At 39.3% G+C, this 21,398-nt stretch overlaps 1 protein-coding gene across 6 annotated transcripts in view; it reads right to left on the bottom strand.

Annotated features, from left to right (window-relative positions):
- PARD3 (par-3 family cell polarity regulator) overlaps nt 1–21,398 on the bottom strand; it is a 404,695-nt gene that overhangs the window by 227,325 nt on the left and 155,972 nt on the right. For 4 of the 6 annotated variants that reach the window (XM_075212053.1, XM_075212054.1, XM_075212052.1 and 1 more), the window contains exons 4-5: nt 19,907–20,085; nt 12,076–12,207 (exon numbers count right to left, since the gene is read on the bottom strand). In XM_075212053.1, coding sequence (XP_075068154.1) covers nt 12,076–12,207; nt 19,907–20,085 — 311 coding nt within the window. The remainder of the gene's footprint in view (nt 1–12,075; nt 12,208–19,906; nt 20,086–21,398) is intronic. The other 2 variants (XM_075212058.1, XM_075212055.1) reach the window with 1 other exon arrangement.

Genomic DNA, 21,398 nt, shown 5'->3' on the forward strand with positions numbered 1-21,398 from the left:
GGGTTGTACAGAGGAGAATATATATCTGATAGACTCCCGAAGAAGTTTCTGAAACCAAAATAAAATATCCTTATTATTTTGTCTAGTCTCTGCTTCATGGTATTCCAGATTTTGAACCCATGTAGACAATGACACAAGGCTTCTGTACAATAACTCACATAGAACAGGGCACACTTATGAAAACTGGTGTGAAGAAAACCTGTGGTGTTGCCCATAGCATCCATATGCCAATACCCATCTTCCTAGAGCAGTGCAGAAAACTAAACCATACTTGATTGTCTGCCTCTTTACTTTACACCAGTTTTCATAAATATACCTCATTTCATCCACTTGAACGCAGAAAAGTTCTGCAAAGTTCAATCTAGGACAGCCGGGTCCTCCCAGCTCCGCAAATATCTACCATAACCGGTATATTTTTATAACGCCAAGCACATGGCAGAGGATGGTACGACATTGAGTGATGTGACTGTCCCTATTGTCCTGTGACAGTAATAATGATGCTATTTGCAGTACACACATTCCCTGCCACGCCAATGGGCGCATCGTTCCCCCAGATGACAAAACAGGCTGTAAACTGACCTTAAACCTACATAAAATAAAAGCAAACTATAACCCTCTGTTCTTCCCATGGAACCATTTAAGCTGAATGTCTGTCTAAGCTGGAAATAAATTGCAGAGAGTAACTGAGGACACATTTTTTAAGTCTTCTCTGAGAACTTTGCATCCAATCTCTAATAGAATAACTGTACTCTTATTTTCAACCTTAGGGAGACCTTAATTAACTAACTATTGACAAAACAGGCATATAAAGCTGTTGCCCAAGGAGCATAATAATTAATGGGCTTGTGGTAACTACTTTATTATTGCCAACAGATAAGGACTTCCGGCTGTTATCAAGTTTTTCAGAGTATTATTAATCCTTTGAGAAAATGCCTTGAGCAGGTATCTGAATATGTATAACGGAGAGCCACGGCGAAACAATCCCAGCTATAAATCTATGAACACTGCGGCACACGGCCCTGCAATGCTCTGCGAATGAATGATTGCCGCTATCTCCTCAGTAAAGAAGTTTAATGTCTTCATTCTGGTTTCATAGAGAATGTGCATGCTGACTGTCATCTCCACCTGTTTTTCCAGGTTCAGGGTATTGTAAGATCTTGCACAGCAACGATAGGGACTGTAGCAGCAAAGGGTCAAGGTTTAGTGACCTCCCATGAAGGGATTTTACAACCAATATAAATTAAAGGGGAGTCTAATTTCACCAAACTTGCTTCAGTTCATACTTATTCAAAAATAATTTGTTGATCTGGTTACTGAGTTACAGCACCTTCCCCTGTAAGCCGTGCACCTCACCTAATTGTCACCTAAATAAGTAATGTACAACATGCAACTTTAATATTAATATGTACATATTTTCTTGTACAGAACAGACATTAGTATTAAGAAGGGAATATAATAGGGGTACCAGCAAGTCTTTGAAGTGGAAGGCACTGGCATTGAAGGGTTAATGTACTCATAAAGAAGAATCCATGTGATGTTGATTACTTTCATGGCAAGACAAAAGTATTATAGGAGCGATACCTTTATAGGCTAACTAAAATAAATTTTTATATTTACTAGCTTTCAGAGTACAGAGGTACCTTTATGAAGAAGGTACCGTATATACTCGAGTATAAGTCGACCCGAATTTAAGCCGAGGCACCTAATTTTACCACAAAAAACTGGGAAAACTTATTGACTCGAATATAAGCCTAGGGTGGGAAATGCAGGGAGAGGAAGGGAGAAGGAGAGAAAAAGGAGGGAGAGAGAAGAGGTGGGGGAGAGAAAACACAGGCGATATTAAGAGGAATTGAAAACTAGCAGAGTCAATCTTCATAACAGTTACATTTATTAAAATCTGTTAAGTGTTTCGCTATGCTTTTTCAAGGCCTTTTTCAAGACTAAATAGATACTTATAGCATAACAGCTACAGATAATATACCTACCGGTATATTAGTATGTGCAGCTCCTTCAATTCCAAGACAGTCTGTCACAAATAGGAGGTAGTGGATTATTTAACCCCCGCATATTGTATTGCATGCATTAGAGGCAGTAGGTTTAGAAGCACAGCAGTTATTCATCTGGGAATCTCTATTCCTCCTCGTGCAGATAGATACATTGGATTATTAGTTGAGATATTTAACTATTATATTTACAAGAGGACAATTAACCCCCCTGGAGATAACCTTTTAAACAAATGAAATTAGCGGTGTTCAGCCTTTTACTTACCTCCGCAGTGAAACGTATGTGCGCCTCCACTGACAGGAAGTTCGGCATTTGGAACGCAAGTTTGCGTTCCAAATGCCGAACTTCCTGTCAGTGGAACGCACATGCGTTCCACTGTGGAAGTTAAAAGCTAAGGGACGGCAGAACAGACGTTCACTCGTGTATAAGCCGAGGAGGGCTTTTTCAGCACAAAAAATGTGCTGAAAAACTCGGCTTATACACGAGTATATACGGGTACTCATGTACTCCAGAAGCTGCAGAGTTGATACATTTATAATGTGAGCGTGTATAAATTTTTTGGTTGTAAACAATTGTTTGGCTGCTGGAAGAAAGCTTCGCCCCAGCACGACATCAATACATCTTATTTTCAAAATAGCATGTTTGGTCTATTTTCCAAATAATGTCTTAATATATAAAAACTGCTGCACATTATTGGATCAGCACAACACTGGGTGACCTGCTTGTTTGTTTGTATGTATGTATCTATCATCATTTATTTATACAGCGCCACTGATTTTGCAGCGCTGTACAGAGAACTCATTCACATCAGTCCCTGCCCCATTGGAGCGAGAGAGCGAGAGAGCGAGAGATCAATTTTGATAGCAGCCAATTAACCTACCAGTATGTTGTTTTTTTTTGGAGTGTGGGAGGAAACTGGAGCACCCGGAGGAAACCCACACAGACACGGGGAGAACATACAAACTCCACACAGATAAGGCCATGGTCGGGAATTGAACTCATGACCCCAGCGCTGTGAGGCAGAAGTGCTAACCACTGAGTCACCGTGCTCCATGTATGTATGTCTATATCTATACATACACACATGCATATGTACATACACACACATATAATGTTAATTTACATCTATGGTTTTAACAAGTGTTTATTTCCAACCATGTGTGTAGGGCCCCTATAACATGAAGATGCTAGCAGCTGCTATTACCCTTGTTTTAAAGATACAAATTAAATAAAGATAAATATTAAGCTATTCCTGTTCAGAAGTTAACCCCATTCATTGCTTCATCCTCTTGTGCTCATCTTGGTCTGGTTACTGCACACATGGAAGTCCCAGGTATGATCCTGTCTCTATTACTTATAGCTGGTGAGTTTACAGCCATCTTTCTGTTGCTTGCTTAGCAAATGCATTTCTGCTCTGAATTCTGAGAAAAAAATTCTGGCACAGGGACCAAAGGATCTGATCAATAGCAACAACAAAAAAAAGAAAAAGGGGGGAGGGGGGGGGGGCTGGAGTATAATATGCACATGTGAGGCCAAGCTGTTGATGGATCTGCTACACACAGCTGACTATACTGGCATACTCTAAGATTGCTGCTAGCACCCAGAATAGGGACACAGCGGTACTGCATTGTGTAACACAAAGGACAACGGTGGCACAAGTCACATACAGGACAACTGCAAGCATTGTGGTAGGCGGGCCATGTTCTAACAAGCAGCTGTTCTGTGCTAATGTTAAGATGAATGGAGGCAATCCCTTCGTGCTGCCAGCCATTGTGGATCCAGCTGCCATCACAAGCCTGGCAGCAGGAAATGAGGATCAAAAGTTGAGCATTTGGCGAGATTATAGTTCTAGAAGAATACAGTGCAATTTGTGGGTTTTTTCCTCTTAATTCCTGGGTGCAGTTCTCCTATTTGTTGTCCATTTCTATCACAATCAACTCCATACATTTTTACAAATCCCATCTAATAAGCCAAGGGAGAGGAGGTGATAAAGTAAGTGTGGGTGTTGCTTAACGTCTATATCCAGCAGAATCCCACTATTCACAAGTGACATATTGAGGAATACACAATGCTTACACAGAGTGGAATCAGTATTCAGGAGAACGCAGCCCGTCACTTTACTGAGAATTAACGACATCTCAGTCACATTCATTCAGAGTAGGTAACGAGTACACTTTAAAGGGTCTATTTATGACCCATCGCATATTGGCCTTGTGAACCTTATTTCCCACTAAATTGTTTCCTACTTCAATTTGGCTCAGCACCGCCCTGGTAAATGCAGATAGATTTAATGAGTCATTCTATTGGCTTACACAGGTGGGTTGTGTGGCGGACAAGGCTTGTTTGGACTTGTAGTTTAACCAGGAGCTGGACATATGCCCATCTCACAGATGCTATACACACACAAGAGTTCAAATGGAAATATCTTGAATAAATTTGTTTTAACATGTGCTCCACATCTGCTACAATGGTGATTCAGCGAGTATTCCATTTACTATACGAGTAATGAAATGTTGGTCTATACTTAAGGAAATAGAGTGGGTAGATGGTCACAGATACTCAGTGCATTACCTTCTAATTTCCATGTGTAGGATCCCAGAATGATTCCATGAAACTCAATTTATTCTGTCCCCATTCTGACCTATTACATTAAATACTATTTTATACAAGGATTGTCCTATATCAATGTGAAGGTTTCCATTAAAAGTTTCAGATAAAGTGTCTTCTGACGCAGACAGTACTTGTAATCAACTGCAAGAGAAACACCACTTCTTCACATTCTCAAAACTGGGAGTAATACAGCGAATTAGCTATAAGAATTAAAATTCTGCTAATATATCTCAACATTTAAAATAAAAAAAGGAAACAATGGGGCATGACTGCACAGCTGATCTACCTGCTGTAAGGCTGGAACCAAAGGAAGAAAAAGTGAAGATCCCTATATTGGGCAGCACGGTGGCGTAGTAGTTAGCACTTCTGCCTTACAGCACTTGGGTCATAAGTTCAATTCCCAACCATGGCCTTATCTGTGAGGAGTTTGTATGTTCTCCCCGTGTTTGCATGGGTTTCCTCCAGGTGCTCCGGTTTCCTCCCACACTCCAAAAACATACTAGTAGGTTAATTGGCTGCTAACAAAATTCACCCTAGTCTGTCTGTGTGTGTTAAAATGTAAGCCCCAATGGGGGCAGGGACTGATGTGAGAGTTTTCTGTACAGCGCTCCAGAATTTGTGGCACTATATAAATAAATGGCGAAGATGATGATGATATTTCCATTAAGGAATGACTATATGAGATGCACATTAATCTGTTACCAAGAGCTGACTAGACACTATTTATAGGACAGTCCCTGATGGAAACAGACTACAGGACCGTGCTCAACAGATTAGCCAACACAGGAGCTTTACATGTCAGACTAAACGTATTTAAAAATAAGAACCTCTGCAATCAATCCTGTGTGCTAGAAGAAAGGGTTATAGAACCTTAAACACCACGATGAGACTTAAGCATAGATGGAGATTTAGCAGTGCACTGGAGAGAAGATTTCAAAGCACTCAAGGCGGTGAGGTCAGGATTTAAGTGTGAAGAAGGAAGTGTGTCAGAAAAGTCTCAGGTAGTGGAATGATTGAACCAGCTCCCTGCGGAGATCCCATCCTGAGATGTGAGACATGTAGTCACTACTAGACAGAAAGGTGGAATAGTTGCAGCTTCTATCAGCTAAGACCAAGTCTTTTTCCTGCTGCTGAGAAATGTTACATGAAATACTTATTAAAGATTTCTAACCAAAGAAACACACAAGTGCATGTGCCATCATTACACTTGATATTGTCCTCTCTGTGAATGACGGCTTCCTGGCATTAAATCCCTCTCATATACACAGCTTAGAAAGTAGTGTATCTGTATATGCTGAAGACACTAATCTATGTACTGCTATTAACAGAGCAGAATAACTTACTACAGAGAGATATAAATACAATGGCAAACTGGGCTGTGAAATGGCAGGTGAAATGTAATGTAGAGAAACACTGGGTTAGGTACTTAGACTAGTAAGAACGATGCTACTTGCACATTAAATAGAATAGAAGGGAATCAGAGTTTAATAATGAGGTAAGGAATAGCAGCACTCAGTGCCAGGCAGTGGCTGCTAAGTCCAGTAACATCTTGGGATGCATACAAAGAATAATAAGTACACGTAATGCAAATATAGTATTACAGTATAAGTAAATAGTTAACCTACACCTTAAAGATATGATACAGATGTGTGCATCTTACTTTAAAGGAGGACAAATGAGAATTCAAGAAGGTTTAGAAGCCTGCCAAACTCACTAATAAAGGGATTGGAGGGGTTAAATTATAACAAGTTCAGAATGACTACATTGGTTTACTTTAGAAGTGACCTAACCTGTATAAACATACAACACAATGACTATTTTTTTTTTTTTAAAGTAGACTTTGCGTACCAAGGACAATACAGAGGAAAAGGGGTCATTAATGGTGAATGGAAAAAAAATAAATAGGGTTCTGCCTTCAGCATAGGAAGTGTTCCTTTATTCTAAGGGTGGTTAAGCCATGGAATTCATTACTACATAAAATAAATGGTGACAATTCAGCATGTTCATTTAAAAAAATGTTCAAAAAAGTGGAAAACCAATTAAGGTACAGCGTAGAATTGAAAACCACACATATCTGGGACATCCCTCTGATGGAACCCAGAACTTCACCCTGGAAATAACTGTACCTCTACCATGGCGATTTAAAGGGCTTTGTGAAAATAATGTACAAACCAATCAAATTAGAAAAAATGATTGTAACGCTCTCCAGCCCTTCAGCTCAAAACTATAAGAAAACAGTGGGATCCAGGTACACTCATCTACTGTTCGGAGAAGTCTGGCCAGAAGTGGTCTTCATGGAAGAATTGCGGGCAAAAAGCCAACCTTCGACATGGAAACAAGGCCAAGCGACTCAACTATGCACGAAAACATAGGAACTGGGGTACAGAAAAATGGCAGCTCTAGACTGACGAGTCAACATTTTAAATATTTGGCTGTTACAGAAGGCTATTTGTTCGCAGAAGGACTGGAGAGCAGTACAGTATTGAGTGTCTGCAGGCAACAGTAAAGCATGGTGGAGATTCCCTGCAAGTTTGGGGCTGCATTTCAGCAAATAGAGTTGAGGATTTGATCAGGATTAATGGTGTCCTCAATGCTGAAAAATACAGGCAGGTACTTATCCATCATGCAATACTATCAGGGAGGCATCTGATTGGCTCCAAATTTATTCTGCAGCAGTACAACGACCCCAAACATACAGCCAATGTCATTAAGAACTATCTTCATCGTAAAGAAAATCAAGGAGTCCTGGAAGTGATGATATGGCCCCCACAGAGCCCTAATCAGAGACAGAAGGGTTTGAGCAAACCTACATCCACAGAAGATCTATGGTTAGTTCTCCAAGATGTTTGGAACAACCTCTGTGCCTAGTTCCTTCAAAAACTGTGTGCAAGTGTACCTAGAAGACCGATGCTTTGAAGGCAAAGGGTGGTCACACCAAATATTGATTTGATTTAAGTTTCTCTGCTGTTCATTCACTTTGCATTTTGTTAATTGATAAAAATAAACGATTAATACTTTTTTTGAAAGTATTCATACCTGCCTAAAACTTTTGCACAGTATTGTACATCATATATATCTGCTCTCATTATGTACAAGACCTTACGGCCCAAGAGATCATCATGGCAACTTTTAGCCAGTAAACGTAAAGACTGTAGAACAGATATAAATGCGGAGAAAAGTGAGCAAGAATAGAACCTTGTACACACAGGCACTAAAAAGAAGTCTCTGGCGCATTGAACTGATGCGCTTTCAAATGCAGTATTGAGAGTCAGAAACCTAAGGTTCGTTAAACAAATCTCCCTGTTCACAAGAGCTTATGGACAAGAGGCAACTCTACTTGTGTCTGTTTCACATCCTCAGCGAATGGTGCAAGGGTAAGCGATATTGGTGGGCGTATGTACAGACAGAGTATTTCATGAGATGTGTGGAGCAGTGGACTGTGATTATGTCAGTGAAGGGAGAGATGACTGACATATACAGTGTCATGTTGTGAGGAACAGCGACAAGCAGAATGAAGGCAAGAAGAAAGCCGTAACCAAGAATCAGATAGTATAAGGACACAGTAGTGATGTCAGACTATCTGATGCATAACACTGACATCACATACTCTCTCTCAGGATGACATTACTGAGCGGGAAGTACAGAAGCATGGTCCTAGCAGTAAGAAGAAACAGCAAATGGCACAAAACACACAGACAAATAAGTGCAGGAATTAAGATATAACCCAATACATAGTACATAGTTTTAGTCATACAAAAGGACAGTAAAACCTCAATTTAGAGATGTAATAGGAAAACCTGCTGTTTCCAAACAGGAACACACAGTCAGCTAGACACAACCTTAATTGAAGTGTTTAAATCAATGTAGCTATATGGATAAACAATGAAGGCATCCCACCAACAAAAAGTATTTACAGCATTGCCTTTGTCTATGAAGGCAGCATGTAGATTAAAAGCATACAGTGTATTATTGGTAAAGAGAATCAATTACTGAAATCCTATATGGAAAAAGAAGTCCACATAAAGTGCTGAGCGTAGATGAGGTGTTAAAGTAATTGGAGTTTATGTGAAAACAGCAGATATCTTTCCTGCTATATTTGGTTACCCCCAAACACTGAAATATTTCACAGTGCTGTATTCTACAAGACCCCTAAAGCACAATGCAAAAACTCTGATGCTATTATACAGAATGAAGGAGTAAGGCAAACACTTTGGGGAGTCAGACGTTCATTGATAACAGGGGGATGTGTGTTTAATACGGCACGTCTGGAACATTGTGGCTATAGGAAAGCCCTGCCCCCGGCCCCATAGTGTGGAAGAGACAGGCCTGGGTGAGTAGCGAAGAACAGAAGCCTTGTTGGATGTGAGCAAAAGGGCAGCAAAAAAGAAATACAAGAGTCACCATGATGAAGAGGAAAATAAACGGAGGCTAACACAAAAAAAGGCAGACAAACTAAACTGCAATAAATGTTCTTGCAAAGCACAGAAGCAGATGGTTAAACCTTGCAAAAGGAGGAAAAAAAACTCACATTCATTCAGAACCAACAGATGCGAGAAGTTTAAAATATTGCTGCTTTAGGATACACAAAGACTGTCAGCCCAGATTGTGAGATTGGGCCAGTCTATCAGTTATTAATGATCTTGAAGAACAGAAGTCCTAGAACACTCTTGTGAAAAGAAAAATGGTACGACAGACACAGTGCTATGCGGGCTGCCAGTCTCCTTAGAGATGGGAGAGAAAAATGAGGCATGTTACACAGGGGGATCCGCACAAACTTTATTTCCTTAGGCAAATGAGGTAAAGAAGCTCCCATCTGTATGCAGCCAATATGGCCAGAGGAAGAATGATCTAATGGTCTCCATCTAACTCTTATTTCAGGATTAAAACCTCATGGAAAGAAAACTTTACTTGGTTTATTACACATTTATAAATGATTTTACTAGTCGTTAACCTTGTTTGGGATCTTTGCAGTCTGCATTCAGAGATATAGCCATGAAATCTAATGCACATCTGAGCATTGGGACAGTCATCGAATGTAGTTGCATCATATCTTCACAAATACACAATCTTCTGTGAAAATGTACAATATCAACACCAAACAAAATAGATGAAGTGTCTAACAGAAGTGAAAATAGCCCAAATCTTATAACTACAATTCTTTGAAACATAATAAAGCAAAGTAAGAGCTTCATTTTTCAGTCTTGTCAAATAGCTCAATGGAGTTTGTCAATAATGTAAACTACGCAAACAAATATTAATTTGTGCAGATATAGATCCATTGCCAGTATAACATACTGAAGGCAGCTTTTCCTTCTATTAATGTATAGAACTACACTGCTATTGCAATCCGAACCTTGACTCTAGCTCCCGTTATTTTAAAGCCATCGCAATATGAAGCTGTTTGGAGGAGGCGGGTGAAGAACCATAGGATCAATTGGCTGACTTGGGCTTGCGTGGGTTTGCTACTGTCAAAGTCGTAAAATTGGATTAACAAAAGTATATTGGTTAATATTGTTTTACCGTGCGATTGCGATCAGTACGCACATGACACGGCACGATCAAATACGCACGCATACACTCGCACATTCCTTTATATATTTCATATTATAATGATTCCATTCCACAGTGATTTATGAGCAGATGGTATTTAGGTTATAGTTATATATATTTTAGGGTTATATGCACACTTTAGTGTTATTTAAGGTTTAGGTTGCAGGAACTATGTCATGTTTAGTATCATTTCAATCCCCTATTCATCAGCAGTTGTCTGGTTCATTCGCCGAAGAGATCGCACATTGCATACGCTAGTTAGCGATGTTAGGGAATAATAGTTTAAAGTGATACAGACTGTAAAATGCAATAGACTAGTTGAAACTGGATTCTTGGCGGGAACGTCGGAGCACATCCCCTGGAGAGATGACCTTTGGATATTTTGGTTTGAACTGGCCTATGACCTGCAGTACACTGGACCTTCCTGAAGCCTGGACCAATAGAAGCAAGCCACATCATCTGCATTGTTTTCTCTGTAACACTGAGTGTATATAATGCAGCTATGCTGGTACTAGCCCAGTCATTCTCTGACCACAGTATTCTGGAGTGAAGTACTGTAGCTGGTACCAGCGGAGCGCAGGCGGGCGCAGCGGTATGTATGTATCTTTGGTATCGGCTGTACTGTATTATAATTATGTATTGAACTGCTAAAAACTTTTGCATCTGCTAAATAAATTGTTTGTGCTTTGGAAACACAAGAAATCGCTTAGACAATGCTTATTGGAAAACGATAAAATTAGTTACTACCATGAAGGAAGGTTAACAAGCACTTCTATGTTTAGTCTTTCACATATTTACTTTAAATTTTCTGCTTTTGTGAATCTTTAATAAATATACTATTCATTTATTTTGAATGGAACTACTAATATCTTGTCATTAGATGAATAACACCACTTACTTTATTTTGTTTAAAAAAAAAACTTAAGTCTAAAAGCCAGAACCAACCCAAAATACAAGATAAATGAAAGCAAACAGTGCAGACGCCCTGGTTGTTTTCTTGAAAAGCCAAAACAAGCATCCAGCTCCCTCGGACATTAATACCGAAAATCAAGTTACATTTGGAATAACATCTTTAATGGCTATAATGCTTTTAATTTTCCTATCAACCCGGTAAAATAGATCTACAGGGCTTGTGCTGAGCTGCAACCAAGAAAGCTCAAATATTACCTGAATGTTTTTTCCCCCATGTTTAATAATTCTTAGAGATTAACTTACATAGGTCTGTATTGTTTTAATTTAGTTCACTGCTGTGAGTGATTTTCTGCAATTTGATTTTAGAAAATCAAATTTTTATATCAGTCTAGGTAGAAATGAAATAAAGAGAGTAGACTGGTATAGAAAATAATTTCATTGTATGCGGGTGAATTACGATCTCATCTCCAGTAGAGGAGGAGCAGATAAACATATTGCTAATCAACAAATATATTTACAGGCTAGGATCATAACATGATATTGTAAAGACTAAAAGGCAAATTGTTATCTGAGAACGTTTGGTACGGGCAGGAAATATGAAGAAATAAAGCAATGGTATTATCTTGATATTACACAAAGGGTTCAGTGATCGTGTTTTAGGTAGTGGGCATCCTGGAATATAGGGGCATTAATGGCTAGAATTACAATGTTTAGTATGCAATCACTGTCTATTATATATTATCAAATAATTACGGCTAAAATAAGTGAAGATTACAGTTACATTATAAAGCAATAAATAAAAAGATAATTGAACTACTTGCTTATCTTTAGCTCCCCAAGAAAACATTAATTTAATGCCAAGATCCTGAGAACTGTGCACTTACGGACAATGGAAGTACTTATTTTGTTGCTATAGAATTATATGGCTTTATCTGTCTGAATTGGCCATAGAGGGACATTTTTTTTTATTGGTATCAAACAAAAGTATGAGTGTTTTACCTGCTCCTGCCTCTCTAGCCACGTGTCCACCAGAGGGTGACTGGCACTCAGGGAAGAGCGGGCTTTATCTCTTTCAAACTGTTTAGACCAGTTATTGGTATCTCTGGGCAGACTTCTGTAGTTCTCATCTTTCTGTTTTAAAAGAAAGAAAAAAACATTATTGAGGGGGCAAACTACTGTGACATTGTGTATACAGTGCATACACATTGGGACACTCTATTCTATTTAAAGACATTTACACTATAGTTTATGCCCACAGCAACATATCTTAATAAAATAAATAATCAACACAAAATAAAATTGCTAATATACTCTAATATAGAGGGTAGAGGTTAGGCTGTATTCGAACAGTACGTTGGATAGTTGTGGCTTTTGCTTGCATTCTCTGTGATGCGAGTTGGGGGTAAATCCCATCATGTAAATAAAATGTCATCTTAACCCATTTCAGAATAACTTATTAAAACTTAAAGAGCTTTATTCTTACAATTTCTATGTTATCAAGTGGGTCCATGCCTTTCCATGTACAGAGATATTCCATGTACTAATAAGTCCATCAGCCACAAAGGGCTTCTGTAGTACAGCTACTAGCCCATCACACTTACTATAAGTAGCCTTTTCTGTGTTACCAGGACTGTGCCTTAACTCTTAATAGACATTTAGATTTGCCTTTAAATAGGGGCTTGAGGACTTCTTTACCCTGTACTGGCATAAAGGTGTCATCACATAACATGAGCCATGAGCAGTGTTTGTAATGTCACACTGCCCACAGTCACGACACGACACTGTGCAGCGAATAATCACACTGGGGGGGGGGGGGGGGGAATCACTGGAGTTTTCGTAGAGGAGGGCGAATCCCTGATTTAGTTAAACCCAATAAAGCTGCCCACTGCCTTAGTGTTAGAGCATGTATTAATACACTCTATACAATACGCTACCAAAAACTTGCACTAAATAAAACTCGCTAGGTTACATTATTAAATGACTTATTCCTGCTTAAAGCGAATTAAGGAGAAAGTCAAGAGTGGTCTGGTCATACAAGACAAAAACGTGTGTTCCTGCAGATGTCGGCTCTGAAATCAGTCCTGTATGTAACATGCAACCACTACAGCCAGGCTTATTGTGAGAGTATAGTATAATGTGTATATCATCTAGAGATGGGCGGGTCCGGTTCTCCGAGAACCGAACCCACCCGAACTTTGGGTATCCGAGTACCGAGCTGAGCAGCTCGGTACTCTCCCGCCCATTCCGAATCCAAATCGAGGCCGAACGTCATTGTGACGTCGTCGGATCTCGGGACTCGGTTCTCGCGATACTTCAACTTTATAAATACACGCCTCCACAGCAATCCATCGCCATTTGACAGAGGGAGAGAGCAGGGTGTAGTCATAGGCTAATTAGAGCAGGGACAGAGAATACCATATTGTTCTTGCAATTGCTCTAACCAAAATCGCTAGTGCAGAGAGGAGGATAGAGGTTTATTATTTTTTCTTCATATTTGGCACTCCCCAGCGCTTTTGGGGTGTCCCCCATAATTGTGCATTAATATTTCTGGCTGTCAAAAGTCATATCTGTCAGCAGTATCTACTCAATAATTTTTAGCACTCCTCAGTGTTTTTGGGGTGTCCTCCCTAATTGTGCATTAATATTTCTGGCTGTCAAAAGTCATATCTGTCAGCAGTATCTACTCAATAATTTTTAGCACTCCTCAGTGTTTTTGGGGTGTCCTCCCTAATTGTGCATTAATATTTCTGGCTGTCAAAAGTCATATCTGTCAGCAGTATCTACTCAATAATTTTTAGCACTCCTCAGTGTTTTTGGGGTGTCCTCCCTAATTGTGCATTAATATTTCTGGCTGTCAAAAGTCATATCTGTCAGCAGTATCTACTCAATAATTTTTAGCACTCCTCAGTGTTTTTGGGGTGTCCTCCCTAATTGTGCATTAATATTTCTGGCTGTCAAAAGTCATATCTGTCAGCAGTATCTACTCAATAATTTTTAGCACTCCTCAGTGTTTTTGGGGTGTCCTCCCTAATTGTGCATTAATATTTCTGGCTGTCAAAAGTCATATCTGTCAGCAGTATCTACTCAATAATTTTTAGCACTCCTCAGTGTTTTTGGGGTGTCCTCCCTAATTGTGCATTAATATTTCTGGCTGTCAAAAGTCATATCTGTCAGCAGTATCTACTCAATAATTTTTAGCACTCCTCAGTGTTTTTGGGGTGTCCTCCCTAATTGTGCATTAATATTTCTGGCTGTCAAAAGTCATATCTGTCAGCAGTATCTACTCAATAATTTTTAGCACTCCTCAGTGTTTTTGGGGTGTCCTCCCTAATTGTGCATTAATATTTCTGGCTGTCAAAAGTCATATCTGTCAGCAGTATCTACTCAATAATTTTTAGCACTCCTCAGTGTTTTTGGGGTGTCCTCCCTAATTGTGCATTAATATTTCTGGCTGTCAAAAGTCATATCTGTCAGCAGTATCTACTCAATAATTTTTAGCACTCCTCAGTGTTTTTGGGGTGTCCTCCCTAATTGTGCATTAATATTTCTGGCTGTCAAAAGTCATATCTGTCAGCAGTATCTACTCAATAATTTTTAGCACTCCTCAGTGTTTTTGGGGTGTCCTCCCTAATTGTGCATTAATATTTCTGGCTGTCAAAAGTCATATCTGTCAGCAGTATCTACTCAATAATTTTTAGCACTCCTCAGTGTTTTTGGGGTGTCCTCCCTAATTGTGCATTAATATTTCTGGCTGTCAAAAGTCATATCTGTCAGCAGTATCTACTCAATAATTTTTAGCACTCCTCAGTGTTTTTGGGGTGTCCTCCCTAATTGTGCATTAATATTTCTGGCTGTCAAAAGTCATATCTGTCAGCAGTATCTACTCAATAATTTTTAGCACTCCTCAGTGTTTTTGGGGTGTCCTCCCTAATTGTGCATTAATATTTCTGGCTGTCAAAAGTCATATCTGTCAGCAGTATCTACTCAATAATTTTTAGCACTCCTCAGTGTTTTTGGGGTGTCCTCCCTAATTGTGCATTAATATTTCTGGCTGTCAAAAGTCATATCTGTCAGCAGTATCTACTCAATAATTTTTAGCACTCCTCAGTGTTTTTGGGGTGTCCTCCCTAATTGTGCATTAATATTTCTGGCTGTCAAAAGTCATATCTGTCAGCAGTATCTACTCAATAATTTTTAGCACTCCTCAGTGTTTTTGGGGTGTCCTCCCTAATTGTGCATTAATATTTCTGGCTGTCAAAAGTCATATCTGTCAGCAGTATCTACTCAATAATTTTTAGCACTCCTCAGTGTTTTTGGGGTGTCCTCCCTAATTGTGCATTAATATTTCTGGCTGTCAAAAGTCATATCTGTCAGCAGTATCTACTCAATAATTTTTAGCACTCCTCAGTGTTTTTGGGGTGTCCTCCCTAATTGTGCATTAATATTTCTGGCTGTCAAAAGTCATATCTGTCAGCAGTATCTACTCAATAATTTTTAGCACTCCTCAGTGTTTTTGGGGTGTCCTCCCTAATTGTGCATTAATATTTCTGGCTGTCAAAAGTCATATCTGTCAGCAGTATCTACTCAATAATTTTTAGCACTCCTCAGTGTTTTTGGGGTGTCCTCCCTAATTGTGCATTAATATTTCTGGCTGTCAAAAGTCATATCTGTCAGCAGTATCTACTCAATAATTTTTAGCACTCCTCAGTGTTTTTGGGGTGTCCTCCCTAATTGTGCATTAATATTTCTGGCTGTCAAAAGTCATATCTGTCAGCAGTATCTACTCAATAATTTTTAGCACTCCCCAGTGGTTTGCGCTCAGAATGGATTCAAAGCAGTCCACATATGATCTAAATGAGCAACCAGGTTCTGTCACCAGTCCTGATGTTAGTGTTCCCAGTACGTCATCTGGCCAAGGCGATGTCAAACAACAGAGTGTTTTCAAATTAGTGCAAAAAACAAAAACCAAAAAAAAATTTACTGTATTGAAGCGAAAAAGAAGTGTAACTGAGCAAAAGTTAAGTGACGATAAAAAAAAAATTGCAAGCATGCCATTCTACACACGCAGTGGCAAAGAGAGAATGAGGCCTTCACCTTTGGCTATTAGTGGCAGATCCCAAAAAGTTACCCAGGCTACAATTGGTGCACAACTACTGTTACGCGTCAAAGCTGAGCTGCAAGATACCAGTGAGGCATTACAGGAGAATATTTGCTCTGATTCACAAATGACAACAATCCCTGTGGAGAGTCCATCCAACAGTGGGATGTCTAATCGTGAGCATTCTGCTGATGTGTGCCTTAATAGCCCGAGTGTAGCCGGTGATACCCAAATTGAGGATGACACTTTGGAATTAGAAGAGGATGAGGGGGAGATTTGTGTAGGCGACGAGGGCGCTAATGATGATGTTGATGATTATGATGCAGACAGATACCAAATTGCCTTTCTCAATTTCTATTTATATTCTAGATTATATAACGGCTGAATAGTTTTCTATTTTACTCCTAGTGGAGAGAGGATCTGATGCAGACAGATACCAAACTGCCTTTGTCCATTTCAATTAATATTGTACAGTCTATAATGGCTGAATTTTTTAGTATTTTATACAAGTGGAGGGGGGCCTAGAGAGACAGAAACCAAACTGGCTTTCTCCATGTCAATTAATATTGTACAGTCTATAATGGCTGAATATTTTGGTATTTTATACAAGTGGAGGGGGGCCTTGAGAGACAGAAACCAAACTGGCTTTTTCCATTTCTTTACATATTTAACTATAAGTGTAGGGTGTAATATACATTCAAAGACGATGGCTGCATTGCCAATATGCATAGATGGAGAGGAAGACAATCTGTTTTGTGTGTAGAATAGGCCTACCAACGAAGAATTAAACTGTTTTTTTGGATGATTTATTACCTCAACAATTAGATTACTTGTCTCTAAAACAGTTGGAGCACTAAATTGGGTTAATTTAGGCCCAAAAACATGGATTTTCCCAAAAAATAGCAAAACAAAACCAAACAAAACCAAAACCAAAACCAAAACACGCAATGGCGGTTTTGCAAAACCAAAACCAAAACCAAAACACGACGGTAATCCAGATCCAAAACCGAATCCAAAACCAAAACACGGGGGTCAGTGACCATCTCTAATATCATCTACGCTGCATAGTGTTATTTCTATGGCGGTATGCACATCAATTGTCTATAGAGAGTTACAGAACCAATGTCCTTTACATACTCATAACCATTAAAATATCACAAGCATTTATTCTGTCATTTGAATAAGTAGTCTCAGCACCAGGGACAACAGGCGTTTAGTCTGTAACCAACATAATACAGTTTCTTATTTTTCCAAGGAAGACGGACAACACGGTGGGTCTAATGTATGGGTGAAGTACGATGGTTAGTGGCCTCAGACATATTATGCAGGTAAGTGGGCCTCACACTAGGGCTCTTGCAGCAATGCGAGGCTGAGATGATGCATCCTCCCTGCTGTCAGCTTACACTGGTTTTGAGCTTATTGCTTGAATTTACCGAGAGTCACATCTACCGGCTGACTACAACGCCTGCAGCCCGTCTGTGTGATCCTGGAGCAGACCTGCCACTTATCAGAGGAGCAGGGTATAAGTGTTATCTATTCATCCAGGCTGAGACCCATCTCCCCACAACAGGATATAAATGTTGCTAACAGATGGAATTCATCTGGTTACTGGGCAGCTCTCAAATCACAAGACCAGGGTGAGGCTTATATTCCACACATACTTCTACCTTTAAAAAAAAAAAATATATATAGATTTGAATACCTGCATCGATTAAATCAGTTACTGAGCTGTCAACTGGCAGCACAGGTTGGAGGAAGAATGTTACTATGATGGTCATATGCAGCTACCTTAGTAAAACATGTTAGATACTGAATGCAGCTTATGACAGTCAAGTTACAGCTATTTTTAGACTATGTCCAGACAGACCGATGCTTCATATTAACTCACAATGTGCCCCCATAAAGTCTTTCCATTCACTGAATGGCATCTGAGCATTTTTCGGCATTCATGAGTGCACTAGGAATATTAAATATATATTTTTTAAAAAAAAATCCTCTTTAAAGTGGAACAGAAAGCCAAACAAAGAATAAAGCATCTACTACTGTATTGAACATGTCTATAATGTCAGTCTCTATGTTAGAGAAGCTATAAAAAAAAAATTTCTTCTTTTTCCATTTTAAACCATACAAGCGTCCGTTTCTGATTACCTCCTACAGGAAGTTTAAGACTTAGAGATTTGCTATCTGTTATATTATAGAACACATTTCAACACAGTCAACAAATAATTTAAAATAACAGCAGGAACTTTACGGTACTTCGACAGCGAGAAGTGACGCTGTGACCACACACACACAAGATAAAGAGCACATACTGAGAATTGTGTCCGATGTACACAACATGAGATCCCGCACTGTGCAGGTAACCAGTATTACAAACTACACACAAATAATGATCAGAGTAGATCCCGAGGGAGAGTCAACTAGTGAAATACTGAAATACTAGAGTGCAATTCCTGATAACAGTAAGATCATTATATTTTTCTGCAAGAAACACAATTCCCACTATCATATTATAATATGCTCTCTATCATTAAATAAGCCAAGTACTATGTGAGTATATGAAGTCTATCCCCAGGTAACCCCTCATACATTTAGCTGTCATTGTTGAAAAAATCAATACATTAAATCAGTAAGCGATCTAACAAATATTACCAACTCGTCTTAACAGTTTTACTTTCAGTTCTACATCTCAAACTACTTCTGCTATGACAGTAGGATTACTTTAGCCATGGGCCAGAAGGCCAGGCTGCTCACATAGATAGATAGATAGATCCTGGCTGCCCCACGGAGCAGGAAAGGTGTGTGCAGAGATATGGGACTGACGAGAAGGTGCGTGTATGCTGCCCCTGTAAATAGTAACATTGTACACACGGTGAGTGGGCCTTACAATGAAGAATGAAGGGACAGGTGGCAGAGTAGCACTAGCCATACCCACTCCCCCTGGCAGCATGTCGTTGCTTGGCAGCAGTGAACACTATAGGTGTAGTATGGACCGGAGCTCCATTTCATGTTTATGAACAAATTAAGCACTGGCTTTAGCTATTTTAGTCTCCACCTATTTTGTTACGGACACAGACAGGAAGAGAAAGACTGATTCCAAAAAAAATATTCAGAATTGTTCTAATACACTAGACACATCCCTATAAAAACGCACCTGCAGTTTCATAAGAATGAGAGGAGCACGTTACATACAAACAGAAATAGCACATTGCATTCTCAAGGCAACCCACTATTTTATAAAATATGAAAAAAATCCCATTGCAATATCACTTCGCAAGGGAAAGATATATATATTTGTGTTTTTTGCTTGCTTGCAAATATCTTCTACAGCTTGTAAGTTATTAGACCACATAGCGACAACGTAACAATATAGAGGTTTTTGTATATTCTTACAAGTAGCTTTTATTTTAAAATATATATCAATTTGCAACCTGGTGCATTAAAAGTTCTGAGCCCCAAGTACTCCGGCAGCATATGGGATTACAGATGGGAGAAGGTGAACTTGGAGCAAGATAATGGTTTGAAACATATTTATGAGAGTCTGACCCTCTCCACGGGGACTGGAGAACACCAGACAGAACAGTTGTACTTTTCACAGGGAGAATGGCTGCCTCAGGGCTGGGGCCCAGTGGAGGATGCTGTAATAACAGTATTGACATGAAGAAACAATTAGAATGAGATAGCAGAATGGGAAAAGTTCAACTGGCGACAGAAAATCTATGCAATCCATACCTTCCTGTCATTGGCGCTCTGGCCTCCGGGATGGTTCTTCTTTGTGAATCCTGCTGTTGTAGACCATCTTGTGGGGTTCCGCCGAGATGGTTCTTCCGATGGGAAGTTTGAGTTACTAACTGAAGTGGTTATTCCGACCAGTGCTGGATCACTACTACGTCGTACGTGCAGTGGCATATCTGAAAGCAGAAAAATAAAAAAACAGTAAATTTAAGTAACAATTGCAGACATTGACAATTTCATTAGCAAAACTAAGTAAAGTGCAATTAAATCTCTTCTCTTTATGAAAAATAAAACGCTCAATACCTAATGGGGTCAAAAAAATAAGATCCAAGTGTCTAAATTATTTGCCAAAACACCAAACTATTGTTTTCGAGGGCAAAGAACCACTTCCACTCCTTCCCCAACCAAAATATACAATCTGAGCTATCAATAAATGTATGACACAGTGCTCTCAAAAGCATGACACTCATGTTTGTACCATACTGTATGTACTAATATAATGCATAGTTGCCAACTTTCAGTACCTTCCCTCCAGGAGATCAAGTATGGCAGAGGTGCTGAAACCCAGTCATCAAAAGCTACCCAACAAGTCATGTTTTCAGGATTTCTGTCTGTAGAAACTGGTGGGATAATTACTGATCCAGCCAAATATATCAACTCACCTGTTCATGATTAAAGGGATCTTGAAAACATGAACTGTTGGTAGCTCTTGAGGACAGAGTTTGGGCCCCTCTGTAGTATTGTGGAGACACACGGGTCAACCTCCCTGGACAAGCAATAAACTATGTGGGGCATTTACGAAAGTAGGTGCAAAAGAAATGTGCTGTTGCCAATAGCAACCAATAAAATTTTTGCTGTCACTATCTAAACTGCTCTAGAAGACAATTATAATTATTTTCATTTACAATAGTTTTCAGAAATGTTGCTTTATCATTGGGCAGAGCATAATTTCTCTTTAGCTGCTTGTAGAAGGATCACGTAGAAATACACAACTGAAGATATTTATATTAATTAGGGGTGCAGTGCACTCTATATATCATTGCAAATGTACAGATTTTTTTTTATATTGTGTTGCATTTCTGTACAGGAAATGTATTTATTTCTGAGACAGTATGTCAGGGGAGAAAATTTGCTTTTGTTTTGTAACTTCTAAAAGCAGGTTAATTGCATGTTAATTAAGTTAATTAAACCTTTTCATCAGTAACCATCAGCTCTTTATATAGCGCCACTAATTCTACAGTGCTGTACAGAAAACTCACTCACATCTGTCCCTGCCCCATTGGAGCTTACAGTCTAAATTCCATAACATACACACAGAACAAGAGAGACTAGGGTCAATTTAATAGCAGCCAATTAACCTACTAGTAGGTTTTTGGAGTGTGGGAGGAAACCCACGCAAACACGGGGAGAACATACATATTCCATACAGATAAGGCCATGGTAGGTAATCACACTACAAATCCTTTTAGCCAGTATGCATGGGAGAGGA

This window comes from Mixophyes fleayi, chromosome 5 (assembly GCF_038048845.1).
Source record: "Mixophyes fleayi isolate aMixFle1 chromosome 5, aMixFle1.hap1, whole genome shotgun sequence".
Lineage (NCBI taxonomy): Eukaryota > Metazoa > Chordata > Amphibia > Anura > Limnodynastidae > Mixophyes > Mixophyes fleayi.